The following is a 22457-nucleotide window of genomic DNA, read 5'->3' as shown; positions in this document are numbered from 1 at the left end:
TAGACTTATCCTGGAGTATATGTAGTGTTCATGTCTCATACATGAGTACGCATGCGTTATGAATACAATGTGTGTGTATGATGCGTGTAGGTTTACATGTAAGCACATATGGATATACATACACATTACACAATTCTAAAATCATAGAACAAGATGCACTAAATCTAACACGGTGGCTTTTTTGTTCTTGTTTTACTTGGGTTTTTTCCGATCGCATCATAAACATGAAATATTGAAACAAGAATAGAATCATTTCATATGCTGTAGCAAAACAAAACTTGCAGGGCTGTCTGATCTGATGGTGTTGCAGCATGCGGCTGACTTTTTGCCATGGACCAGGGAGGCTGGTTGGAAAAGACACAAAATACCCACTCCCAAACTGCCCAGGCAAAGTTGCAAAGAAAGCTGTAGCAACACCTTACCTTGTGAGTCACTGGATGAGACATTTCCTTGTGCAGTATCCCTTATCTGCTTAATTCATTTGCAAGCTGAGATCTTCTGCCGCAGCAGAACCAGAAAGAGAGAGAGAGAGAGAGAGAGCTAGTTGCAAGGATCTGGGAGACGGAGAGGGAGAGAGAGAGAGGAAATAATGCAAAATACAGTGCGGGGTAGCAAATTCCTGCTTCAGAACAAGGCTACCCACTACACACACTCACACACACACACTATTCCCTCCAGCCAGAGAGGCAGACGTCGCCTCTGCCAAAGCTGCAGTGTAGCGTGGCTCAATGGGGTCTTGCATCTTTCTGCATTGTCTCTCTCCAGCGTGAGCTCATGCAATCTCATTTCATGGGAGAGACATCTGGTTTGATTCAAAGAAAGGGGAAGGAGGGAGGGAAACAGCTTTGCAGGCTTGGAACTGAAAAGCGATTTTCAATGCTCCCCTTCCACCAAGTCACCCCTCATTTCAATAAGAAAAGGGAGCACTGTATTTCTACCACCCCCGATCTCTAGATTTGGGGGAAGGGGAGGTTGGGTTATTGCAATCAATTCAAGGGTTTTCTGCTTTTGCATGGAACAAGTAGCACATGAGTTCCTTTGCCCCCATCCCCCACCCTAGCAGCTCTGCCAAGTCTGGCTGATGTAGAAAATCCTTCATCGGGGAGTCATCTGAAAGCAGGGTTGTTCGTCTTTTCTTTCCAAGGATCTCACTTCTTCTGGTAGATGGTGAAAGATTTTTTTTTTTTAAAGTTGGGTCTCTGTCCGTTAAGAGGTTTAAAAAAATCTTGTCTGAGATGGCCCAATACTGCTTAGTGGGCTTGATTCCCTTGTCTCTTGTGCTGTCATTTACAAGGGTGCAAAGCAAGTGTGTTACCAAACCAGAGCAGTACAAAGGACCAGTGCACAAGGCAGTGGAGAATCAGCCCCACTTCCCCAGTCTCTTTCTCTCCATGGGCCAATTTACTGTCGCCCTACAACTTGAGTGGTTGTTTCCACCCTCATGAAGTGAGAGCATTCTGATCTGGTAGCGTTTTGCACTAGATTCACAGATTCCAAGGCCAGAAGGGACCATGGTGATCATTTAGCCTGACCTCCTGGATAATACAGGCCACAGAACTTCCTAGGGGAGCAGATCATTTAGAAAAGCATCCAATCTTGATTTGAAAATTGTCAGTGATGGAGAATCCACCAAGATACTTGGGAAATTGTTCCAGAGGTTAATTACCCTGGTGCAAACAGCTGCACAAGGCTACAGTGAAATGACCCTGTGTGTCTGCTTCTCTGGCTCTGGGTCTCTTTCTGTATTGCTTTCTCTACAGGGCCCTGATCCTGCAATGAATGTGTTGATTCCTCTGTCAACTGGAGCTCCCCACGGAAGTGAATTAGACTCTGCACAGGCACAGAGTACCCACATGCAGCCCTGTTGCTGAATCAGGGGCCTGTGTGAGCATATTCCTTTCTGTTCCCAGCTAGCTTGTTTTTTGCCACTGCTCCTTCTAGCTTCTGGGGCTGCTTCTCCTCTAGATTTCAGTGGACTCACTCCTGATTTGCCCAGGTCTAAATAAATCTCTCTCTCTCTCTTTGCTCCTGTCTAGTTTCCAGTGTCCTCTCCCTAGTACTTATCACAACAGGATCTGAGCCCCTTGCTGTTATTCCTGGATTTTATCCTTACAGCATCCTGTGGAGATTGGGAAGGATTATTGTCCCCATTTTACAGTTGCGGGATCAGATGCTGCAAGATTAAGTGAAAAGAACAGGAGGACTTGTGGCACCTCAGAGACTAACCAATTTATTTGAGCATAAGCTTTTGTGAGCTACAGCTCACTTCATCCGATGCTGTAGCTCACGAAAGCTTATGCTCAAATAAATTGGTTAGTCTCTGAGGTGCCACAAGTCCTCCTTTTCCTTTTGCGAATACAGACGAACACGGAGGTTACTCTGAAACCTGTCATTATGCAAGATTAAGTGACTGGCCCAAGGTCACAAGGGGAGCCAGTGGCCGAAGTCAGATCTCCTGAGTCCCAAGCCAGTGCCTTACCCACAAGACCAGGCTTCTTACCTTCTTTCATCCGTTCCTCCCTCCCTCCCTTTCTTTCTTTCCCTCTCTGTCTCTCGCTCTCTTTCCCAGACTGCAGGAGCAGCAGGAAAAGGGGGTGTGTGCGCCTGGGTGCGAAACTACATCCCCCAGCAGCCTCCGGGGCCCTCCTGAGTCTCAGTGTCATGCTGCAGCCAGGGAATTTAAAACAAAAGAGTCTCCCCCCCCCCCCCCCCGGTCTTGTCTCCCTCCTTTTGCACACGCTGGCTGCTGCTGTTTCTTGCACCTCTCCCTCCACACCCCCCTCAAAAGCCAGGCGGGGTCTGCCAAAGGGGGGGACGGGGCCCGTGGGGGAATCTTTTCTGTGCAAAGGTGGGAGGGGATCCACGCTGGAGTGGAAGTGCCTGGGAGAGAAAGAGGGAGAGAGATCAGGTTACAGAAAGGAACCGGGAGAGACAGAGAGAAAGGGGCTTGGCCAGTGAGAGGGGAGGTGGGCGGAGGGTCCCTTTCTCTCTCTCCCTCTGTCTGTTTCTCTCTCTCTCTCTGCCTTTTTCCCCCTCCTCTTTCTCTCTCTCTCTCTCTCTCTCCCAAGCTCTTTGTTCCCCCCCCAACTCCCCTCCTCTCTCTCACACTCCCCCCCCCCGCCGCCACCACCACACACACACACACACACACACACACCCTCCCCAACCCACCACCACCACCACCACCCAACCCCCCTCTCAAGTCTTTGTTAGCCATGCCTAGCCTGGTAGTATCAGGGATAATGGAAAGGAACGGGGGTTTCGGCGAGCTAGGCTGCTTCGCGGGGAGCAGCAAGGACAGGGCGCTGCTGGAGGATGACCGAGCTCTGCAGCTCGCCCTGGATCAGCTGTGCCTGCTCGGGCTGGGGGAGCCGTCCTCCTCCTCCTCCTCCTCCGCCGCCGCCGTGGTGGTGGGAGCGGAGGACAACAACAACAATAACCCGCCGCCGCCGCCGCCCCAGCAGCCGCCCCAGCCCCAGCCGCCCCAGCCGCCGCCGCCGCAGCAGCCGCCGCCGCCCCCGCCGGCCCCGAAGGGCTCCGCGACCATTTCGTCCTCCGCTTCCACCGCCGAGACCAAGTTGTGCGCCTTGTACAAGGAGTCGGAGCTGCGGCTCAAGAGCAGCTCCAACACCACGGAGTGCGTCCCCGTGCCCAGCTCGGAGCACGTGGCGGAGATAGTGGGCAGGCAAGGTACGCGTGGGCTTGTGTGTGATGCGGGGGGGGCTTTTGTGTGTGTGTGTGCCCTAAGCGTGCCCTGCTCCTGTGCCCGAGCAAGCCCCCCCCCTTCTTAACCTCCCTCCGCTCCTGATTCTCCCCCCTCCTAGACCCCCCCCCAGCTACACTTCCCCCCCCCAGGGCTCTGTCTCCTCTTTCCTTCCTCCCTCCACGCCCCCCATCTTCGCCGTCTAGCATCCCACCTATTTCTTTTGTTAAGATGGGGGGGGGGGGAAGGAAAGGATGCGTGGAAGTGGTAAAAGTTAAACCACCCGCTCAGTTGGCATCACTAGGAAACACCACCCCCCCCCCCCAGACTTTCCCCTTCTTTATGGGATGGAACTCAAAGTGGGTTTTAAAGTTAAATAGTTTCCGCTTGAGATTCTCTTCTCTCCCCCCCCCCCCGCCCCATTCTGAGGCCTCCTCTCCCATTGTTATCAACGAGGTCCATCTATTAGTAGTTTTTCCACCCACCCTCTCCGGTGATGAATAATGGCCACTGCAGGGGGAGGGAAATGCTTCCCCCCCGTTTCCCTTCTCCTTTCCACCTCATCACCCTCCAAAGTGTTTCATAATGCCAAGAAACAAAGGGGGGGAAATCTGGATGTTCCGCCCCCTATTCCCCCCCCCCGGAGAAATAAATCTCACTTCTGATCCTTCCCCCCCCCCCCCCCCCCAGTGCCCCAGACTGAAAGGAAAAGGACTTCTCTGGGCCGAAGTGAATGGAGGGATGGTCAGGAGTTTGTTTGTTTGTTTGTTTGTTTGCTCTAAACCCCGGCCGGATGAAATCTGGAGGAATGTGTGTGAGATCATTCCGCTCGTTTGCAAAAACCTTTTGCTACTTTGCTGGGGTGAAAGATGTCTATCCCCAGCCACACTCCCTGCCTTCCGGCTAGGGAGACTCATGCGATCATTCTTTCCACGGGGGCAAGGCGAGGCGAGGGGAAAATCCCCTTTGTTGAGCTCCGGGCTGGAAGTCGAGGGGTTGTGCTGTGGGTTGTGGTGGGGGGTGGAGAGGCGTTCTTAAGGCCTATAAAGGATTCAAATAACAGATTAATGAAAGTTGAACTCTTTCTGGAATCATGTGACTGGAGGGTTTGGAATTTAACAATCCTGCTTGTGCCCTATTCTTTATTTTCCATCCTCCTTTTCTATCCCCCCTCCCGGAGCTGACCAGAATCTCTTTGACAGTGATGCTTTTGTTCTCTTTACGGGCTCCATTCGAAGCGAGGTAGAATGGAGGAGGGCTTAAAAAATTATATATATACCACACCCACTCCTAAGTCGCCCATCTCCCCCCCCCCCTTCTAGTCTTCCAAGTAGAAGGAATTGCTGGAAGCCACCAGTCCGGTGCCAACACAGGGTTAAAATTAATACGGCTGTCGGAGAGAAGTTTTATGTTGTTGGGGGGAAAACTGTGGCTAAGTGAGGTGTGTGTTTTTTTTTTTTTTTCCCTGAGCCAGTAACTTGATGCGCTGGAAGTGTGACTGGTAAAAACTGCAGTTCAAAACCCAAATGCCTCCTCTTGGGTTGTGAGTCAAAATTGCATGAACAGGGAGTTTTGTTGTTTGACAGATGTGAGGAGAGTGGGAAGGCAAAGGGGGTCCTTTCTTGAGGTTGATGCTCCCAGAGGGAGAGATGAGGGGGGAATTAGAGAGGGAGAAATATGGATGACTAATGGTTGTGCATGGTTAAGTGGAACATGTATTGGGAACAATAGGGCCTTCGGTGGCTTGACTTTCTACTGTGAAGGCGAGTTTTCGGCCTTTTGCCATCAGTGAAGTGCCTGCTGCCTTGAGAGGACCCCAGCGTGGGCAAAAGTGCCTCAGGGGTCTGATTTCAGTGCAATTCTATTAAAGTCAATGGATTTCACTCTGGATTCATACCACCAAGCCCAGGATCTGACCCAGTGTCTCTGCGAATAGAGGGGATAGGGGTTGTGGGGGTATGTTGCTACCAAAGAAGATCTCCCTGGACCCAATTCTCAATGGCCCTGCACCTTGTGGAGTCATTTACGCCAGAGCAGAGTGAGCATGGTCAGCAGGGTTTGCACCAATGTTAATGATTGCACAAGGTGCTGGGCAATGGAGAATCAGGCCCCCTTTGTTTAATAAAGTTAAAAGAGAGAGAGATGTGTTAGGCCGAATCAAAACTGGAAATGTTATGTGATGCCAGAAAGATGCCTGTGGTTGTTTTCTGTCTGGGTAGCATCGCTGACCCAAACTCTGAAGCAGAGAGGTGTGTTTTGATTTGTTTTGTATGCAGCAGTGTGTGTGTTGTGAATGGAGTGATGGAAGGCAACGCAGAAACCTGCTGCAATTCTCCCACTAGCGGTTTGCCTGTGGGGAGGGAGGGTTGGTTCCAATGTCTGGGAAACTGGTAAGTATCCATGGGCCAGATTCCCAGCTGGGGTAAATCAGCATTGCTCCATCTAAAGTCAACACGACAAATTTTCAGCTGGTTTAAATCCGTTTCACTCCATTAAAGTCTATGCAACCACACTGATTTACCCCCGCTGAGGATCTTTCTTGCCTAATGTTATGCCTTTGGGGGTCTGTTTTTTGTTTGAAGGTTAGGTGATGGGGTCCAGGTTTCCAAAAGTGCTGAGCATGTGGTGAGAACAATGGGTGCTGCTAGGTGCTATGCTCTGAGAACCTGGTCACTTTGGTTAGGTGAATGGGTGCTGAGTTCTTTTGAAAAGCCTGCTTGGAGTCTCTAGAGAACCCATTGCATGAAGATTATAAATGAGGTCCCTTGTTTAATAGAGTGGATACATTAAAGGGGAATGGTTGCTTTCAGAGGATATCTGAGGATCAGGAGATAAAAATGTATGGAAAAGAGATATAAATATCCATTTTTTTTAAACTTGTTTGAGGATTTTTAATCAAAACCAGTTGTTTTTCTTTTAAACTTGACATTGTTCCAATTAAATAAATTGCTAAATTTCTTGATCTTTAAAAAAAACTTTTCCCAGCTGTCAAAGTGCAACTTATTAAAAACATACACATACAAGGCCTCTTTGCACACTTCTGGCAGTGCAGTTTATGCCCACTTTAAGACCCCCTTTACACTGCCAGAACAGTGTAAAGGGATCTTAATGTAAATGAGAAGCAAGCCCCATGTATTTTTATTTGAATGGTTGTGGCGCTGTTTGCAAAGTGGTTTAATTTGGGGGCAGGAGGGGCGGATCTATTTTGAATGATGGATGCTCCAGAAAATAAACTTGTGCTTGGTGGATATACATGTTCCATGGGAACTGTTAATATACCCTTAAAGAGCCAGTTGCTTGCTATAAACTGTACTTGAGTTGTGGTGCTCCTGGTTGCTGTGCTGAGAGCCTCATTAATGATGCAACCCCAGGCTATGTGGTCTGTGGACTTTAAAAGGGACAAAATTCTGAGTCACTGGGACACTGGCTTTTTCCCTGGAGAGCCTGGTTTTTGGAGGAACTGGCTAGCCATGTACATAGGGCTTCTTCCTCCCCCATCTTGCCACAAAAGCCAGCAGTGAACCTGGATGTCTGGTGGGATGAGCCAGTTACTTGCTGCCTTTTTAAATCAGGGTGGATGGAAGGAAACCAGAGAAGGAAAGACAGGGAGCAAAGTAATAATGATTCCTGAGAGTGGCATTTATGAACTCCAAGTGCACAGGGATTGGAGGGGAGGCAGAATCCACCCCCCAAGCCAGGGTCGGTACCTAGACCAGCCAGGCATTCCCTTCCACAGCTGGAGTGGGAGCAATGACCCCTAGGCAAACCCCTACTTGGCTGCCTATGGCCACTGGAGGTGCAAACCCACTGCGGGCACCTCTGCCTGGCCCCCAGCCCCTTGCTCACCCCCTCTGTACATGAAGTTAGTGCAGAATACAGCTTTGCTGGGTTTGGAGAGTATAGAGACCCTGTATGTTTTTTCTGAACTCCTATGTGCAGATGTTTGCCTGTTCTGGGTCCCTTCTGGGTCTGCTCTGGAGTGCTTTGAATTACTACTGGCTCCTGTATTCTACCTCTTGTAGACAACACCCATGCAAGCTGCTCCCAAGAGCTGAATATGCTCACAAAGTTAAACACAAAATTCATAGCAGAGGGCAGGGGAGAAGTTCAATAGGTTTGCAGGTGACTTTGAAGATCAGAGAGAGCAGAGTTGCAAAGGAGAAGGCTCTTGTGCCCAGACTGTCAAGATTGTCAGAGAGGGGACTGATGCCAGATGAGAGTGGAGGGGAGCGAGTGGTGTGACCCCTCGCTACACATGCCTGGGACTTTAAAAGGGACAAAATTCTGAGCCACTAAGACACCTGGGTTCTTCACTGAGGGGCCCAGTTGTGGAAAGGCCTGAGAGGCAAGGAGCTGAATTTATTGTTGGGGTAAATTGGTGCCATTACCTCCCACAGGGAAGGTAGGCCCTGGGGCTGGCTGGGGACTTCCAAGATACTAAGGAGGGCAGTTTTTAAACTGCATCCTGAGCTGATATGCAGTTGCATTTCTTTGTTTGTCTAGTGGGGGGATGGGGGAGGATTAGGTTTGCTTTCTAATGCTCCCAGCGGTGGGTTTGCAAACACTGCGCCCCCACCCTGTCTGAGAAAAGAAGTCCTCTGTAAGATCTAGGTAAAATAATAATAATAAAATATAATTAATTATTATTATTATTTATTATTTATTTTATTTTATTAGCAATGGCAACATCATTACTCCCTAAACCCGGAGAGACTCTCTAGTGAAGCATCTCCCAGCCTGCTCTTACTAGCCCTGTTGTCAACAGCGATGAGATTATGCTGAGAGGGAGCTTAACATAAATTGTGCTTTCTTGGTGAGGTGAAGTCAAATAACAAGAGGCCCCAGTAACCCCAGGTGATTGGGCTCTTTGTGTTGCTCTGAACATGCTCTAACGCTCTCTGCATTTAAAAATAGTCCAAGGGAGCCTTTTTATTGAGGCAGCCTGATGATTATATCTGCTCCCCTCCGCCCCCCATGTGGAGGTGTGTCGGGAAGCAGCTCTGGGTCAGATCCTGCTGTGCCATGGAAATCCCAGATTTAGCTCCTTTCGGTGCAGTGGGGCCTGATTCTCACTCTGGCGGTGCAAAGGGGCTTTAAAATGGGTGTAAATTGGGCTGAGTGCCCAAGCGGTATCAAGTGTAAAGGAGAATCAGGCCCAGCTTAGTCTGGATTTACACCAGCGGATGCAAGAGGGAACTCTGCCCTGGCTGGTTCTTAAGAACCTAACCAAAAGCGTGTAGCAGGAGGAGAAAGTGAAGTCTGGAGAGACAAAGAATTTTCCATGTATTGGGTCTGGCTGCTGGCTGGGCTACTGCTGCCCAAACGAACCTCACTGCAGAGTGGGGTGGCTGGAATCTAGGGCGGTAGGAAAACGTTTTGCTGTTTGGTTCTTGGTCCCGTCCCTCCAGATTTCCACCACCACCAGTTTCCCACCTTCGTCTGGCAGCCCCCCATCCCTGTGCAGTTCTCCTGGCCCTGTTCTCCCAGCGAGGTCTAAAACATGTGACAAAGTCAGACGTCAGGGTTGCGCCATGCGGGCACAACGGTGACACACCCACCCTGCATGATGATGCCTCGCTGTTTGAGATCTGCTGCTGAGGTTGGTTTTTTCTCTAGCATAACTTCCATCTGCAACACAACAAGATGGTGGTTGTTTCTGGTGTCTTGAGGTGTATATGCGTGTGGGTGTGTGTTGAATAACTTTAATCAGCAAAAAGGCTTCAACCACACAGAAATCAGTGATTGCTTATTTTGTGGTGTGTTGGGTCTTTTTTAACACAACTTGCATCAGCAATGCACTAAAGCCTCGCTGCAAAGAGATTTAGTTGTTGTTTATTTGTGGTGCTTTGTGTGTGTATGTGTTTTTTAATACAGCTTTCATCAGCAACGCAACAAATCTCACCCAACAGATAATTAGTGGTCGCATGTTTCTGGTGCTTTGCGTATGTGTTTGGAACTCAACTTTCACCAGCAATGAAACAAAGTTTCGCCACACAGATATATTTGATGGTTGTTTATTTTACGGGCCTCTTTTAATGTTATGAATATTACAGACAAGGGGCCAGGTCCTCATTTTCTTTGAGGCCCCTTTACACTGCTCTGGCAGCGTAAAAGTGCCTTAAAGCAGGTCCATACATATGTAATTTACACCAGAGCGGTGTAAAGGGGTGGTATGGAAGAGAATCAGGCTGAAAACTTTTGTCTGTGGGAATTATTTATATCTTAAAATATATATATTTGTAAAGACCAATAGTGATTTGATGTGATCTGTTTAAAAACCTCAGGACCAGATCAGCAGCTGATGTAAACTGGAATAGCACCATTGGCTCCTGTCTAACACACTGGCTTCAGTGGAGTTACACCAGTTTACACCAGCTGAAGATATTCATGTTGGCTTCAACCGAGCTACACCAGCTGAGGATCTGGTCTTCAGTCTTTAGAAATGAAAAGCTGCATTTTGCTATCAGTGAAATTAACTTTGGATTTACATCGGTGTAAACTTCCAGTGGCTTGATTCTCTTTTGCACTGCGCTTTGCATCAGCATTTACACCCAAAGTGAGTGCATCTGTAATTTAGATCCCCTTTAGGGCCCCCTTGACGCTGCCAGGGACCTTGGTGTAAACAAGAATTGGGTCTCAATGGAATCACACTGGTGTAAAACCAGTATGAGAAGATTATTGGGACCAGTGTGTGCAAACGATAGCATGTTATACCCGCACTGCAGTGATTAAATAACTGCACTAGGTACAGGAAAATGACAAATCAAACCCTTAATCTTTGATCCCTCAACTTCAATGTGTTTTTGGAGCAGGCTCTTACATTGGGGTAACAGAGAGGAGAATTTGACTCATTCCACACCAATCTTCCAGCATTTCTAATCACTAATCCTACCCATATTTGGGACATAGCCAAACTAGACTTTTTAGCTGGAGTTAACTGATTACCAATTGCCTCCAGTTAGCTAACTCGTTTGTACATGCAAGTCTGGACATGCCACAAAGGTTTGTTCTGGGACACAAAGGTTTATAGTTTAGGGAAATAATTTACAAATTTGTTAGTGAACTTGAGTTAATTGGCGATCAATGAACTTGAGTTTTAAAAAAAACCCAACAACCTGTATACGCAAGCAAGGGCTTATTTCCCTTCCCGATACAAAAACCTAGCTGGCAAGGATAAATTAACTGATGTTTGTGCAATGCCTTAAAGAGTACTTACTGTCCTATAGAAATGTGCTGGAGGTTCTCTTCGCTACTTAGTTTTACATTCTTAATGGCGTACTGGGTAATTCTGCCCCTTTAATAATCCTCTAGGTAAAGTGGTTTGTTCTGTGTTGTATGTTAGAGATGAGAAAAAGCCTTGAATGACCAAAATAGGGGAAAGGAGTGTATGTGTTTGTGGGGAAAGGATACCATCCTTATTGCTCATTCCAGCTGGGATGAATAGAGCTGGATCCTGACCCTGCTTTGTGCTGCCAAAAATGGGGCATAACCCCCACTGAAGTCAATGGAGGTTATACCCCTCATTTACACTGGCATAGAGTGAGATCAGGATCGGGTGTGGGCTCAGGATTAGGGCCCCGTCATAGGTATAAATAGAAAAATCAAATATAAGAATGGCCAGATTTTTAGCTGGTGTAACTCAGCGTGGCTCCCTTGGATGTCAATGGAACTAAACCAGTTTACACCAGCTGAGAGTCTGTTTCATTGTCTTCCGTGGAACTACACCAATTCACATCAGCTGAGGATCTGGCCCATTTGACTGTGAAGGGCCTCCTGGCTTAATGGTTGGGTGTTGGTCAATCTTGTTTCCGGTGTTTTTCAGTTTAAAGCAAAGGTTCCCCCATCTGTCTGTCTCTGCAAAGCTAGCTCTCCTGTCTGCAGGCCGCTTGGAGACCCTCCCTCCTCCCCCCTGCTTCTCACACCATCAGCTGCACCATGCGTCCTTTTGTCCGTTTCTAGATCTTCCCTCCCCCTTTCTCCTGTGCTGTCTCCTTGCCTGAGTCCCCTTTGCCATTCGGTGTGTTTCTCCTTCTCCCCCGCCCTTGCATTCTCCCTCTCTCCTCCCCCCCATCACTGTTTGTTTCTCGCTGTCTCTATAACCTCTCGCTACCCGCTCCAGTTTATATGATCCTGTTCTACATTTGTCCCCATTCGTGTATATCTTGCCTTGGTTTCCTTCCATCTGTCCCCAGCTTGGAGCCCCTTTCCTTTGTCTCTGCCTGCATGACCCTTTGTGTCACCTGCTTGATTGTTTTCTATCAGGCTGGGCCTGGATCTCCCTCCATCCGTGGGCAACCATTGTCCCAGGTTCTCCTGTTAGCAGATCCCAGGTCCACCCCTGGCATATGCATAACCTGACATCCTATTTTGGTTGCAAATGGGACTCTTGTTCCTGGGATGCAGACCTATTTACCTAAATACCAGGGCGTTTGGGCAAACATAACGTCAGTCCCATGCAATAGGTGGACCTTCACTGCAAGGCAGAAGCATGTCATTAACTATATAATGGTGAGGTGATCTCCCACAGGACATCATGGCCTCTCAGTTAATCTTATGAAGATGGCGAGCTCCTTGGGATAGGGACTGTGTTTTTGTTCTGTACCTAGCACAATGGGACCCGGACCCCTGACTAGTGCTACTGCAATACAAATAGAAAATAATAATCAGTCCGTGTGAACTATTTTAAACCTTGACTGGACAAAGCACTGCAAATCTACTACAGGGCACAATCTCAGTGGGGAGTAGCATCAGGCTAGATAGCACTCAGTAGGGTTTCTAGCTGGCCAGGATTTTCTGGGAATTGCCTTGATCTTTCTCAGGGTTGTATCTAGCAACCCCCTCCATGGGGCTCTGTGAAATCAATGCCTTGGCAGACAGTTAGGTGTAATGCAATGCTGTCACATTACTTATTGTGCTAGGCTCTGTACAGATACATAGTGAGACAGGCCCAGCCCTAAATAAAGGGAAGAGGAGTATTTCCCCCAGAGAGGCAAAGTGACCTGCTCCGACTCACACTGAGTCTGTGGCAGAACTGGGATGTGAACCCAGGCTTCCTGAGTGCCAGGCCAGTGCCTTAACCACCAGACCATTCTTTATTTATTAGCTTGTGATGTTTCGATGTGGTGTCGTATTTCATTGCCACAGAATGGTTGACTAGCATAGTGGTTGACTAGCATGATGTGATGGTCCAGTCAGTACGCTTTATGCAACCCTATCTAGCGACTGAACCATATAAACAGTCTATCACTATTGCCAGCTGACAGAGGGCATATCTACAGTGGGGAAAAAATCCCGCAGCAGTGACTGTCAGAGTCGGGGTCAACTGATTCAGGCTTGTGGGGCTTGCACTACAGAGCTAAAACGAGCAGTGTAGGTGATCCAGGCTTCAATGAAACCCAGCAACGGGGGTGTGTCTGAGAGCCCGGGCTCCAGCCTGAGCGGGAACATCTACACTTCTATTTTTATCTGTGTCCCACAAGCCCGAGTCAGTTGACACTGCAATTGCTGCTGCAGGTCTTAAAAAAAGAGAAAAAATGTGGCTGTACCCAGAGTTATCCTTGTAGCTCGAGTGGGTGGCCTTGCGCAGGTGCAGGGTTCAATCCTTGCTGCTGACCCCTGGCAGCAAAAGTGTTACATGGGTGTAAATGCCGTGATGTCACCATAAGCCAGTGTCTTGCAAGATGAACTCCAGTCCAGAGCTCCCAGCTCAGAGAGTTGCTGTTACTTATTAGGATCTATATAAATAATAATGTTCCAGCCTACGAGCTGAGGAGTCTGAATATTTTGGGTACAGAGCACCGCTTTGTAGGCCATGGTGTGTTAAAGGTACAGTGTAAAAGGAGGAAAGGAGGTTGGGACCGGAGGGCAGTAGAAGGCAAGGAAGTTGCTTATTTTCCAGGGAAGGGGGTTTCAGAGGTGCTGGAGGGCAGTCTCCCAATCACAGATAATGCCAGTCAGAGGATCAGAGCCGTATCGCCTTGCTTCACCAGTATCCCTATTGGGCCAGGTGCTCCATTGTCCTGCACCTTATGCAGTCATTTGCAAAGCACTACAGTTCTGATTTGGTTGGCAGAGGTGGAAATGACTGCACGAGGCCTGGCGCAGCAGAGAGCAGGGCGCCCTGAAGTTTGCTTTAGAGTTCGGGGCTGGAATGAGCTGCAAAACCTCCAGCTGGGTTGTGCCTGATTGCCATCTGAATTTGCTGGGAAGGAACATGGGGCCAGATATTTTAAAGGGCTGATTCCCAGGCGAGCACCTTAACCACACCACGACTGTTCCTCTGTTCATTGGTTATGTTCCAATGTGATGTCATCATGTTTTGTGCCACTCGGTCTAACGCAGCAGGGTGTGTTTAGGCCCCTAACAGTGCAGATAGACACATAGTGTGATTTACAGAGGCACTTAGGGGGAATTAGGTGCCTGGATGCTTTTGAAGATCCCACTAGGCACCTACCTGGATCTTTAGGCTCCTAAATACCATTAACATCTAGTTCTTGGTCTATCTAGTAGGTACATTTTTGGCCCTCACTACAGTATCTGAGCATCTCCCAATCATTAATGGGTTTTATCCCCATTTTACAGATGGGGAAGTGAGGCAGAGGGGAAACGAAGGGTAATAATTTGCAAAACTACCTAAGAGACTTAGGAGCCTACAGGTCAGATTTTTAAAGGTATGTATTTGGCTGAAGGGGTGGATAGGTGCCTAGTGGCTGCCTGGGTGCTTTTGAAAATTCCACTGTCGGCATCTTTTGGTATCTAAATGTGTTTAAAAATCTGGCCCTATGTCACTTTTTCAAAAGGAACCTCAGTGCAATGAAAGTCAATGGATGCAGGTCCCCAGATCATATTTAAAAGTGGGACTCATGTCTCCAAAGTCAGTTGTGTGCTTTTGAAAATTTTACCCAACATAATTTGTCGAAGGTCACTGTGTGGCAGAGCTAAGAATTGGTCCCAGATTGCACAAGCGCAGTGTTCTACCCACTAGGACATCCGTCCTGCCTCTAGATCTCCGTTACATTTCAGACATACTCAGATCCGGGTCCAGCTTCTGGAGCTGTAACAGTATGGGAAAGCAGGTGAGTTGCAGTTGGGCTTAGGGTTTGCACAGCTCTGGCTGGGAGCTGAAACCTCTGTGCTCCCCGGTCAGCAGACACCAAGGGGGAACTGTATTTATTGAGACTGGAGCAGGTTGAAGACATCCGCTTTTTTGACCAGCTGTAACTGAGACATCTGCAGCTGGGAAGAACCCCATTTGCCTACTGCAGATTGGGGAGGGGGGTGGAGGGAAACGATCACTTTCAGATCTCATTCTTTCCCTGGTATAAGGCCGTTTGCACAATGGCTCCTTCCTACATCAAACCACCATGAATCTCCTTTCCCTCCCTTTGGAAAGACAGGAAGCAATTTTTGACCAAGGGAGAGGGGACTGGTAATGGGGTATGTACCCTTTCCCCTTTAGGATGGTGTGTAACTCTCACCCAGGTCGATTATGACCAGAAGCCTCACAACTGTTCAGTGGCCTGTGTGGAGTGAGTATGGTGTGTGCTAGTCCAGATCCATACCAGAAAAAACTCCAGGCAGCCTTAGTAGAGAAGCTGAGTGACTGGACCGTGGAGAGTCAGGTCTCCTCTTAGCACTTTGATGGGGTTCCTATAGAGTCTAGGATATTGACAGGGAAGTAGTATAGGAAGGAAGCTCACCTTGCTGCTGCTCATGCTGTACTATCAGCTGCCAGGGCTGTTTATTTTGCATATCTCACCTCTCTGAAATTCATCCAGGGCAAAGTGCTGCCCTCTCTGTGGCAGCAGAAGCTGCAGATTTGATGCAGTTCTACAGGAAGATTTGGGGCGCATGGGTGGGGCCCAGGCATCATGCAGTCCTGCTCTGGGCACTTCTTCACAGCAGGGCTTTGGAGAGTGGGGTGGCGCTGGTAGATGCACCGGTCCACTGATCCAGCAGCAAAGCCAGGGAGGCGGAGGGGCAGCTGCCACGCTGTGGGCTGGGATGGGGACGCAGCTGCTGGCGACCTGCAGGCTTGGTGCTGCAATGGGAGAGGGAAGGGCTAGCTCTAGACAAAGTGAAAAGAAGAGGGATTTCTAGGTGAGCCGCAGCTTGGCAGAAAGGCTGCAAGCCAGCTGGTGAGATCATGTGCCCTTGGAGCCCTAAACCTGACTGGTCTTTCCAAGACCTTCAGGGTGTGGGCAGAGCTGATCATCTGCAAGTTTTCAATACCAGCTCAGCAGTGGTAATGCAAGATTCTATCCGCCACCCCAAACGTACCATGCTCCCCAATGTCCTTCAACTCTGGGGATCAACTGTGACCGAGAGGGGCACATTCAATTCTCTCTCTGCTGAGGCTAACAATAAGGGATCCAGTGACAACAGGTGTTTGTGTCGCAGGGAACTGGGCTGAGCCCTGCTGAACTCGTTTCTCACAAGGAACCCAATAGCCTCCAGATGTTAACAACACTGGGTCACCACCAACACGATTTGAAAGGATGGGTTAGATGTGAAAGGCTCTATCTATCATCCCCCTTGAGCTTGCCAGTCCCCCGGCTTTGTTATTTCAAACGGACCAGTGCCTGACATGATTTGTCCCTAAAGTTGAGATGCTTGTAAAAAGGAGTTTTTAATAGACTCTATGTCCTACAGGAATGCCGTCCGGAAGAATTTTTCTCTTAACTTACAAAGGACACATTTGTTTTTCAACTAGTAATTATACCTTATTTCCACCTATAAGAAGGATGTTCTTGTGGCTGAGGTGCTGGGCTAGGACACAGGACATCTGGTTTCCTGACTCTGCCACACACTCCCGGTGTGCCCTAACACAAATCATTTAGTCTCTCTGTGCCTTGGTTTCCCATCAGTAAAGGGGGGGTAATAATTCTTCCTTTGTCTATTTATATTGTAAGCACTTCAGGGCAGGGGTTGTCTCTCACCATGTATTTATACAGCGCCCAGCACAATAAATCCCAATCTTGGGAGGGGCCAGAGATACTACCATAACAGGTAATCTCGAAGGCCTAGCAGGCCTACTATAACTGTGAGCCTAGCCAATGGAAAGTGGATAAAGGGTCATGAATTGTTATAATGACCTGTTACATAAAACTGTTTAAGAAAAGATTTAAGGAGACAGAAAGACAGAATTAATTTAAACAGAGAGGGCTTACTGATATTACCCAAGGACTGCATTAAGATTATGACTGGTAAACAAGAGGAGCAGCGGACCAGAAATTAATGAGCCAAAACTGGTGCTTTGGAACTTAGGCCTAATTGGTGGGCAAAATAAGAAGAGGGCGGGCCATTCCACCCATCACACTTTTGGGGGCACTAAAAAGAGGCTTGGGAGGAAAGGGAAGTGCTACAACCATTGTGGCTGCGGTGTAGGGATTTTTACCTTGATACTCCACTGGGGACTCTTGGCCACCATAGCTGCTCCAGTGAGGAACCCAGGCTCATATGAGTGAGGTCCTGCCCTGTCTTCCCCTCCTTCATGTGACTTTCTGTCCCCCACTATATTCCTTCTCTCCTATCTCTCACTCTGCTTTTTACCTGATCTTGAAGTCAACTACACCACACGGCACACTGATATAAGGCGGTCCATTCAGTCCTGCAGGGCCTGAGATGGACCAGGAAAGGGACCTGACCAGATCAGTGAGATGGTCGGAGGTGTGGCGGGGTCCAGAACATCCTAAAGCATCCATTCCTGACTGACCTGCCATCCCGTACCATAAAAACATCGACAAAAGCTGTGTTTTCCCCATGTTGCCCCCCTCTCCCTTCTGTGTTGAGGCTATCATTCCCAATTCAGAACTGAACACCAGAATTAATCCTTTTTTCCCCACCAAGGGACTGTTTGACCGAATAAAAGACTTTAACCAGTATTCGCCCTCTTTAAAAAGAGGTTTTGATTAAATTTGTTTTGCATAATCACTCAATCTCAGTTCCAATGCTTTTTGCCGCCTGTTGATTCGTTGCCTTTTGTGTGTTTCAGTCAATACGTTTCTAACCTTTGGCATGAATTTCCTAGCATGTTTGCCGTGGTACGAAGCAGGCTCTGTATACCAAACCCCAGAGGTTATTTAACACTGTTTAAAGTGGGACAGTGACAGACAGAGTCAAGTTAACAGCTTGGACTCTTCAGGCCCATATATTCCATCTAAATTAATATAACAAGACTCACCGCTGGCTCGCCCCCTCGTTGCTGGATGTGGCATGGCAGCTCTTTCCTCTGTAGTGCTCCCTACCAATGGTCGCTCCAGTCCTGCAGTGGGTTGTCTTTTGCTGCAGCTCAGCCCTTCGGACAGGCCATGTTTTTAATTCCACCCCTTCCAGGTTAACAAAGTCTGTTGTCCTCACATCTGGTCCTCAGTCCAAGCTCTCAGCCCCGTGGCCCTACCACCCTTTGCTCAAGGCTTTAAATCACACTTATCCCCTTTTGCTGGGGGGCTTCATGCCGCTTTCCCAGTGGCTGGTTGGGGAGCCCAGGCCCCGCCGTCTGCATTATCCCTTCCTCGCCTCTTCCCCCTGCTCTCTGCTGCATGCTTTCCATCATGCTGCCCGCTAGACTGGGACACTTCTCTGCCAAGCACCTGATCCCTCCTTTAAACCCATCTCTTCAAGCAACCCCCCCCCCACCTCCTTTTCACCACTAGTAATCCTCCTCACCCAAGGCTACTTTTAGGAGCTGGACCTTCAACGTGTGGAGAGGGGCTGAGCCTCCCGTATCGGCAGTCGGGGTCCCATTATTCCCCTGGGGGAGTCAATGGGATGAGGCCTGTTAATGTCAATGAGAATGATGGGTCGGAGCCCCTCGGCGCATTAGGCAGGCCGAATCCTGCGTTGCCATGGGAGCCGTTTAAGGGCCCAGGCAGTGCGTAGGGAAGAGGACAGGGTTCTCCGGGTGACACGATGGGACCCCTGGCCTTCCGGGGGGGTGGGGAGTGGTGAACAAAGGGACTGAGGAAAGGAGCCACTGTGGGGCAGAGGGCAGGTGATTTCCTGAGGCCTCCATATGCAGTGTTTATGTGGGGGGAGAGAGGGTCTCTCCCTCCCCAGTGTGTGGCTGGGGGGCGGGAGGGCTGGAGGCTCTCCCTCCCCCTTCCCCAGTGTGTGGCTGGGGGGGGGGGGGCCTGGAGCCTCTTCCTCCCCCTTCCCCAGTGTGTGGCTGGAGGGGGGGGGCCTGGAGCCTCTTCCTCCCCCTTCCCCAGTGTGTGGCTGGAGGGGGGGGGCCTGGAGCCTCTCCCTCCCCCTTCCCCAGTGTGTGGCTGGGGGGGGGGGGGCCTGGAGCCTCTCCCTCCCCCTTCCCCAGTGTGTGGCTGTGGGGGGGGCTGGAGCCTCTCCCTCCCCCTTCCCCAGTGTGTGGCTGGGGGGGGGGGGGGGGAGCTGGAGCCTCTCCCTCCCCCTTCCCCAGTGTGTGGCTGGGGGGGGGAGCAGCTGGAGCCTCTCCCTCTCCCTTCCCCAGTGTGTAGCTGAGTGGGGGCTGGATCCTCACTCATTAAGGGACCAATCCCTGCAGTGATGAAATGAATTTTTCCTCCCCAGTGGGAGGCTGAGGCTGCTGGTCTCAAGATGGTGCCACCACCAATGGTCACCAGCCTCGCCTGGTTGCCGGGGGCTGGGGGGCAGGGCTGACGTGAGGGGGAGAGAAGGGGGCTATTGTACTGCGACCCCGAGCTCAGGGGGGCCCTAAAACACCTGTAATGTCTGTGCAAACAAAATGAAATGGGGAGAGGATGAGGCCCCAGCGAAGGATGTACTAGAACCTCATATTTCTCTCAACAGACCTACTGGGTGAATGGCTACCCAGCACCCCCTGTTGGGGAGGAAGGAGTGGCGGGGAGGCTGCTGAGCATAAAACACTGAGCTATATCATGTTAAGGCCCTACATTTCTGGGGGAGACCACTGGACAAACGCACAAGCCTGGGAGTGTAGAGCGGGGCTGGGACCAGGAGATGAATGGTGTTTTCATGGCAAGTGGCCAGATCATTAGGTCCCTGGCAGGTCTGGACCTTGAGTGGGAGGGTGCTTGGCCCCTGACGGGGCTGGGCCCCAGAGTAGGCCTTGAGGGAAAATTGAGCGCCAGGTGGAGTTTTGTGCAGAGGATGTTAGGGAGAAGACCTTGACTCTAATCCCTCTCCCTTGTTTTCTGTCTTTGCTTTTCCCCAAGGCTGCAAGATCAAAGCTCTGAGGGCAAAGACCAACACCTACATCAAGACCCCGGTGCGCGGTGAGGAGCCGGTCTTCATGGTGACGGGGCGGCGGGAGGACGTTGCCATGGCTAGGCGGGAGATCATCTCAGCAGCTGAGCACTTCTCCATGATCCGGGCCTCCCGCAACAAGGCCGGCACCACCTTTGGCAGCGCCCCTACCCTGCCCGGCCAAGTCACCATCCGGGTCCGTGTACCCTATCGTGTGGTGGGCTTGGTAGTGGGTCCCAAAGGGGCCACCATCAAGCGGATCCAGCAGCAAACCAATACCTACATCATCACACCCAGCCGGGACCGGGACCCCGTCTTCGAGATCACAGGGGCACCGGGCAACGTGGAGCGGGCCCGGGAGGAGATCGAGACCCACATTGCAGTGAGGACAGGCAAGATCCTAGAATACAACAATGAGAATGACTTCCTGTCCAGCAGCCCTGACTCGGGCATGGAGAACCGCTACTCAGAGGCGTGGCGGGTCCACACGCCTGCCCCAGGCTGCAAGCCCCTCTCCACCTTCCGACAGAACAGCCTTGGGTGCATTGGCGACTGCTCTGTGGACCCGGTCTACGAGACACCCCGACTGAACGACCAAAATGACTTCAATTATGGTTACCTCTTTCCTAACTATGGTGTGAACAAACAAGATCTCTATTATGGGGTGCCAGAATCTGGTGCTCCCATGTGGGCCGGGCAGGAAAACACCAACCCCGTCTCAGTGCTCTTCTCTAAACAGCAGCGATCCGGCAGCACTGGTGCCGTCCATCCTAACTCGCATCGCTCCCCGTCCTCTTCTATCCAAGAGCCTAACCTCTCTGGGCTCCCCAGAAGGTCTCAAGGGGAACCACTGCAAGGATTTTCCAAGCTGGGAGCCAACACCACTGCCCGGACATCCATCTCCAGCAGTCGGGAGTGCATGGTGTGCTTTGAAAGCGAAGTGACGGCAGCCCTGGTGCCGTGCGGCCATAACCTCTTCTGCATGGAGTGCGCTGTGCGGATCTGCGAGAGGACCGACCCGGAGTGCCCGGTTTGCCATGCTGCAGCCACTCAGGCTATTAGAATATTTTCTTAAAGAGACAGGACGGGGTTGGGGGGGGAAGTGGGGACCGAAATGGGGAGGGGGTGGGAGTCCAATAAAAAGATGATGATGATAATAATAATAATAATTAATGACATCTGAAGACTAAACGAATGAATGAAAGGATAAAATAATTAATTTAAAGAAGAAGAAGAAAAAAGAAATTATTTTACGAGCAATGTACATTATTTTTTAAAAAAAGAAGTGAATAATAATAAATTAAAATGAATAGAAAAGCCAGAAATTTTGAAGGGCAAACGATGCTCCAGCCTACAATGTCTTTTTAAAACAAGTACTCTGAACGCACACTTGGATCTCGGAAGCAAAGCGGTTTAGTTAATTTTTTTTTTGTGGCGAGACAGGACTCAGAGCTCCTCTGCATTGACCACGCTTGGTCATCTTTATTTGACCAGGACACCGGGGGCACATGGGAAATGAGGGTCTTCCCCAACAGCTCTTCCTTCCCCACCGACACTCCCTCTTTTAACTTGGTCTGAAGCTGCCCCCCCCCGGGACATCAAACCAACCGGCAGACAAGAGCTCAGAAAGAAAAGAAAACAGACGGCAAAGGGGGAAAAAAGAAAGAAAAAAAAACCATCAACCTCTGGGAACCTGTTAGAACGAGGGCACAACTCTATTACCTCAAAGATTTTAAAAAATACAAACAAAAAAAAAACCACAAAACAGCAGCTAAAGAACTTTTATTGTTTTCCTTTTTTTTACTAAAAAAAGAACATTGAAAAAACAAATAAAAATGACGCCGGTGAAACTGAAGAAGGTTTGGAAGAACCTGTAGGAGTCACACTGGGTGCTTAGCATTTATTTTATTATTCTGAGCCACCGCGGAGTTTGGAACTCTGTTTTGTTTTTTTTGTTTTTTTAAATCCAAACAGGGATTTGTTCATCAGATGAATCAGGAGTCACTAACAGGGTATTTCAAAACCAGTCTTGAGTTCCCATCCAAGGGCAAGGATTGACTTCCATGTTTCCATAGTTCACTCTTCTTTGCTTTTTCCAAGTGATACCAGCTGCAGCTCTCCACACACACACAGAGCATTGTTCTTTTCTTAAAGTACACACACACGCTAACATTCTTTTCTTTTCTTAAAAAAAGTATACCGCACCAAAACCTAAGAAAGACGATCATGCAATACAAGCAATGAGCCCATTTGAAACCAACATGCATCCCGACAGAAAGCAAAAAAACGAGTTTATATGTATAATTTTGTCGTCGTCGTTTTTAAACTGGACCAAAACTTTTGTTACCCAAAACCAAGTGGAAAATTTAAAAAAAAAAAAAAGGAAGAAGAAAATATTTCTTTATGGACCAAAACCTCTTCAACTGTCCTTAACCTGGATCTTCCGGAGGTTGCCACTTTTATATATTATATTTTTTTCAGAACAAAACAAAAAAATAAATAAATGAATTGCCTTGTTGAACATCCTTTTAATCATTTGAAGACTCCTGGTTTT

At 49.2% G+C, this 22457-nt stretch overlaps 1 protein-coding gene and 1 long non-coding RNA gene across 2 annotated transcripts in view; one reads left to right on the top strand and one right to left on the bottom strand.

The window, feature by feature from the left end:
• LOC142069980 (uncharacterized) overlaps window positions 1-2224 on the bottom strand; it is a 46123-nt gene extending 43899 nt beyond the window's left edge. The window contains exon 1 of the long non-coding RNA XR_012665939.1: window positions 423-2224. This is a non-coding gene — a long non-coding RNA (uncharacterized LOC142069980). The remainder of the gene's footprint in view (window positions 1-422) is intronic.
• A 660-nt stretch (window positions 2225-2884) lies between these two features.
• MEX3A (mex-3 RNA binding family member A) lies at window positions 2885-20987 on the top strand. Its single transcript, XM_048828934.2, has 2 exons — window positions 2885-3690; window positions 19873-20987. The coding sequence occupies exons 1-2, from the start codon at window positions 3216-3218 to the stop codon at window positions 20976-20978; spliced, it is 1581 nt and encodes a 526-aa protein (XP_048684891.2). The 5' UTR covers window positions 2885-3215; the 3' UTR covers window positions 20979-20987.
• Window positions 20988-22457: the final 1470 nt, after the last annotated feature.

This window comes from Caretta caretta, chromosome 24 (genome assembly GCF_965140235.1).
Source record: "Caretta caretta isolate rCarCar2 chromosome 24, rCarCar1.hap1, whole genome shotgun sequence".
Taxonomy (NCBI): Eukaryota; Metazoa; Chordata; order Testudines; family Cheloniidae; genus Caretta; species Caretta caretta.
The sequence above is the reverse complement of the archived record's forward strand: the minus strand, read 5'-3'. Positions and strand labels throughout refer to the sequence as shown.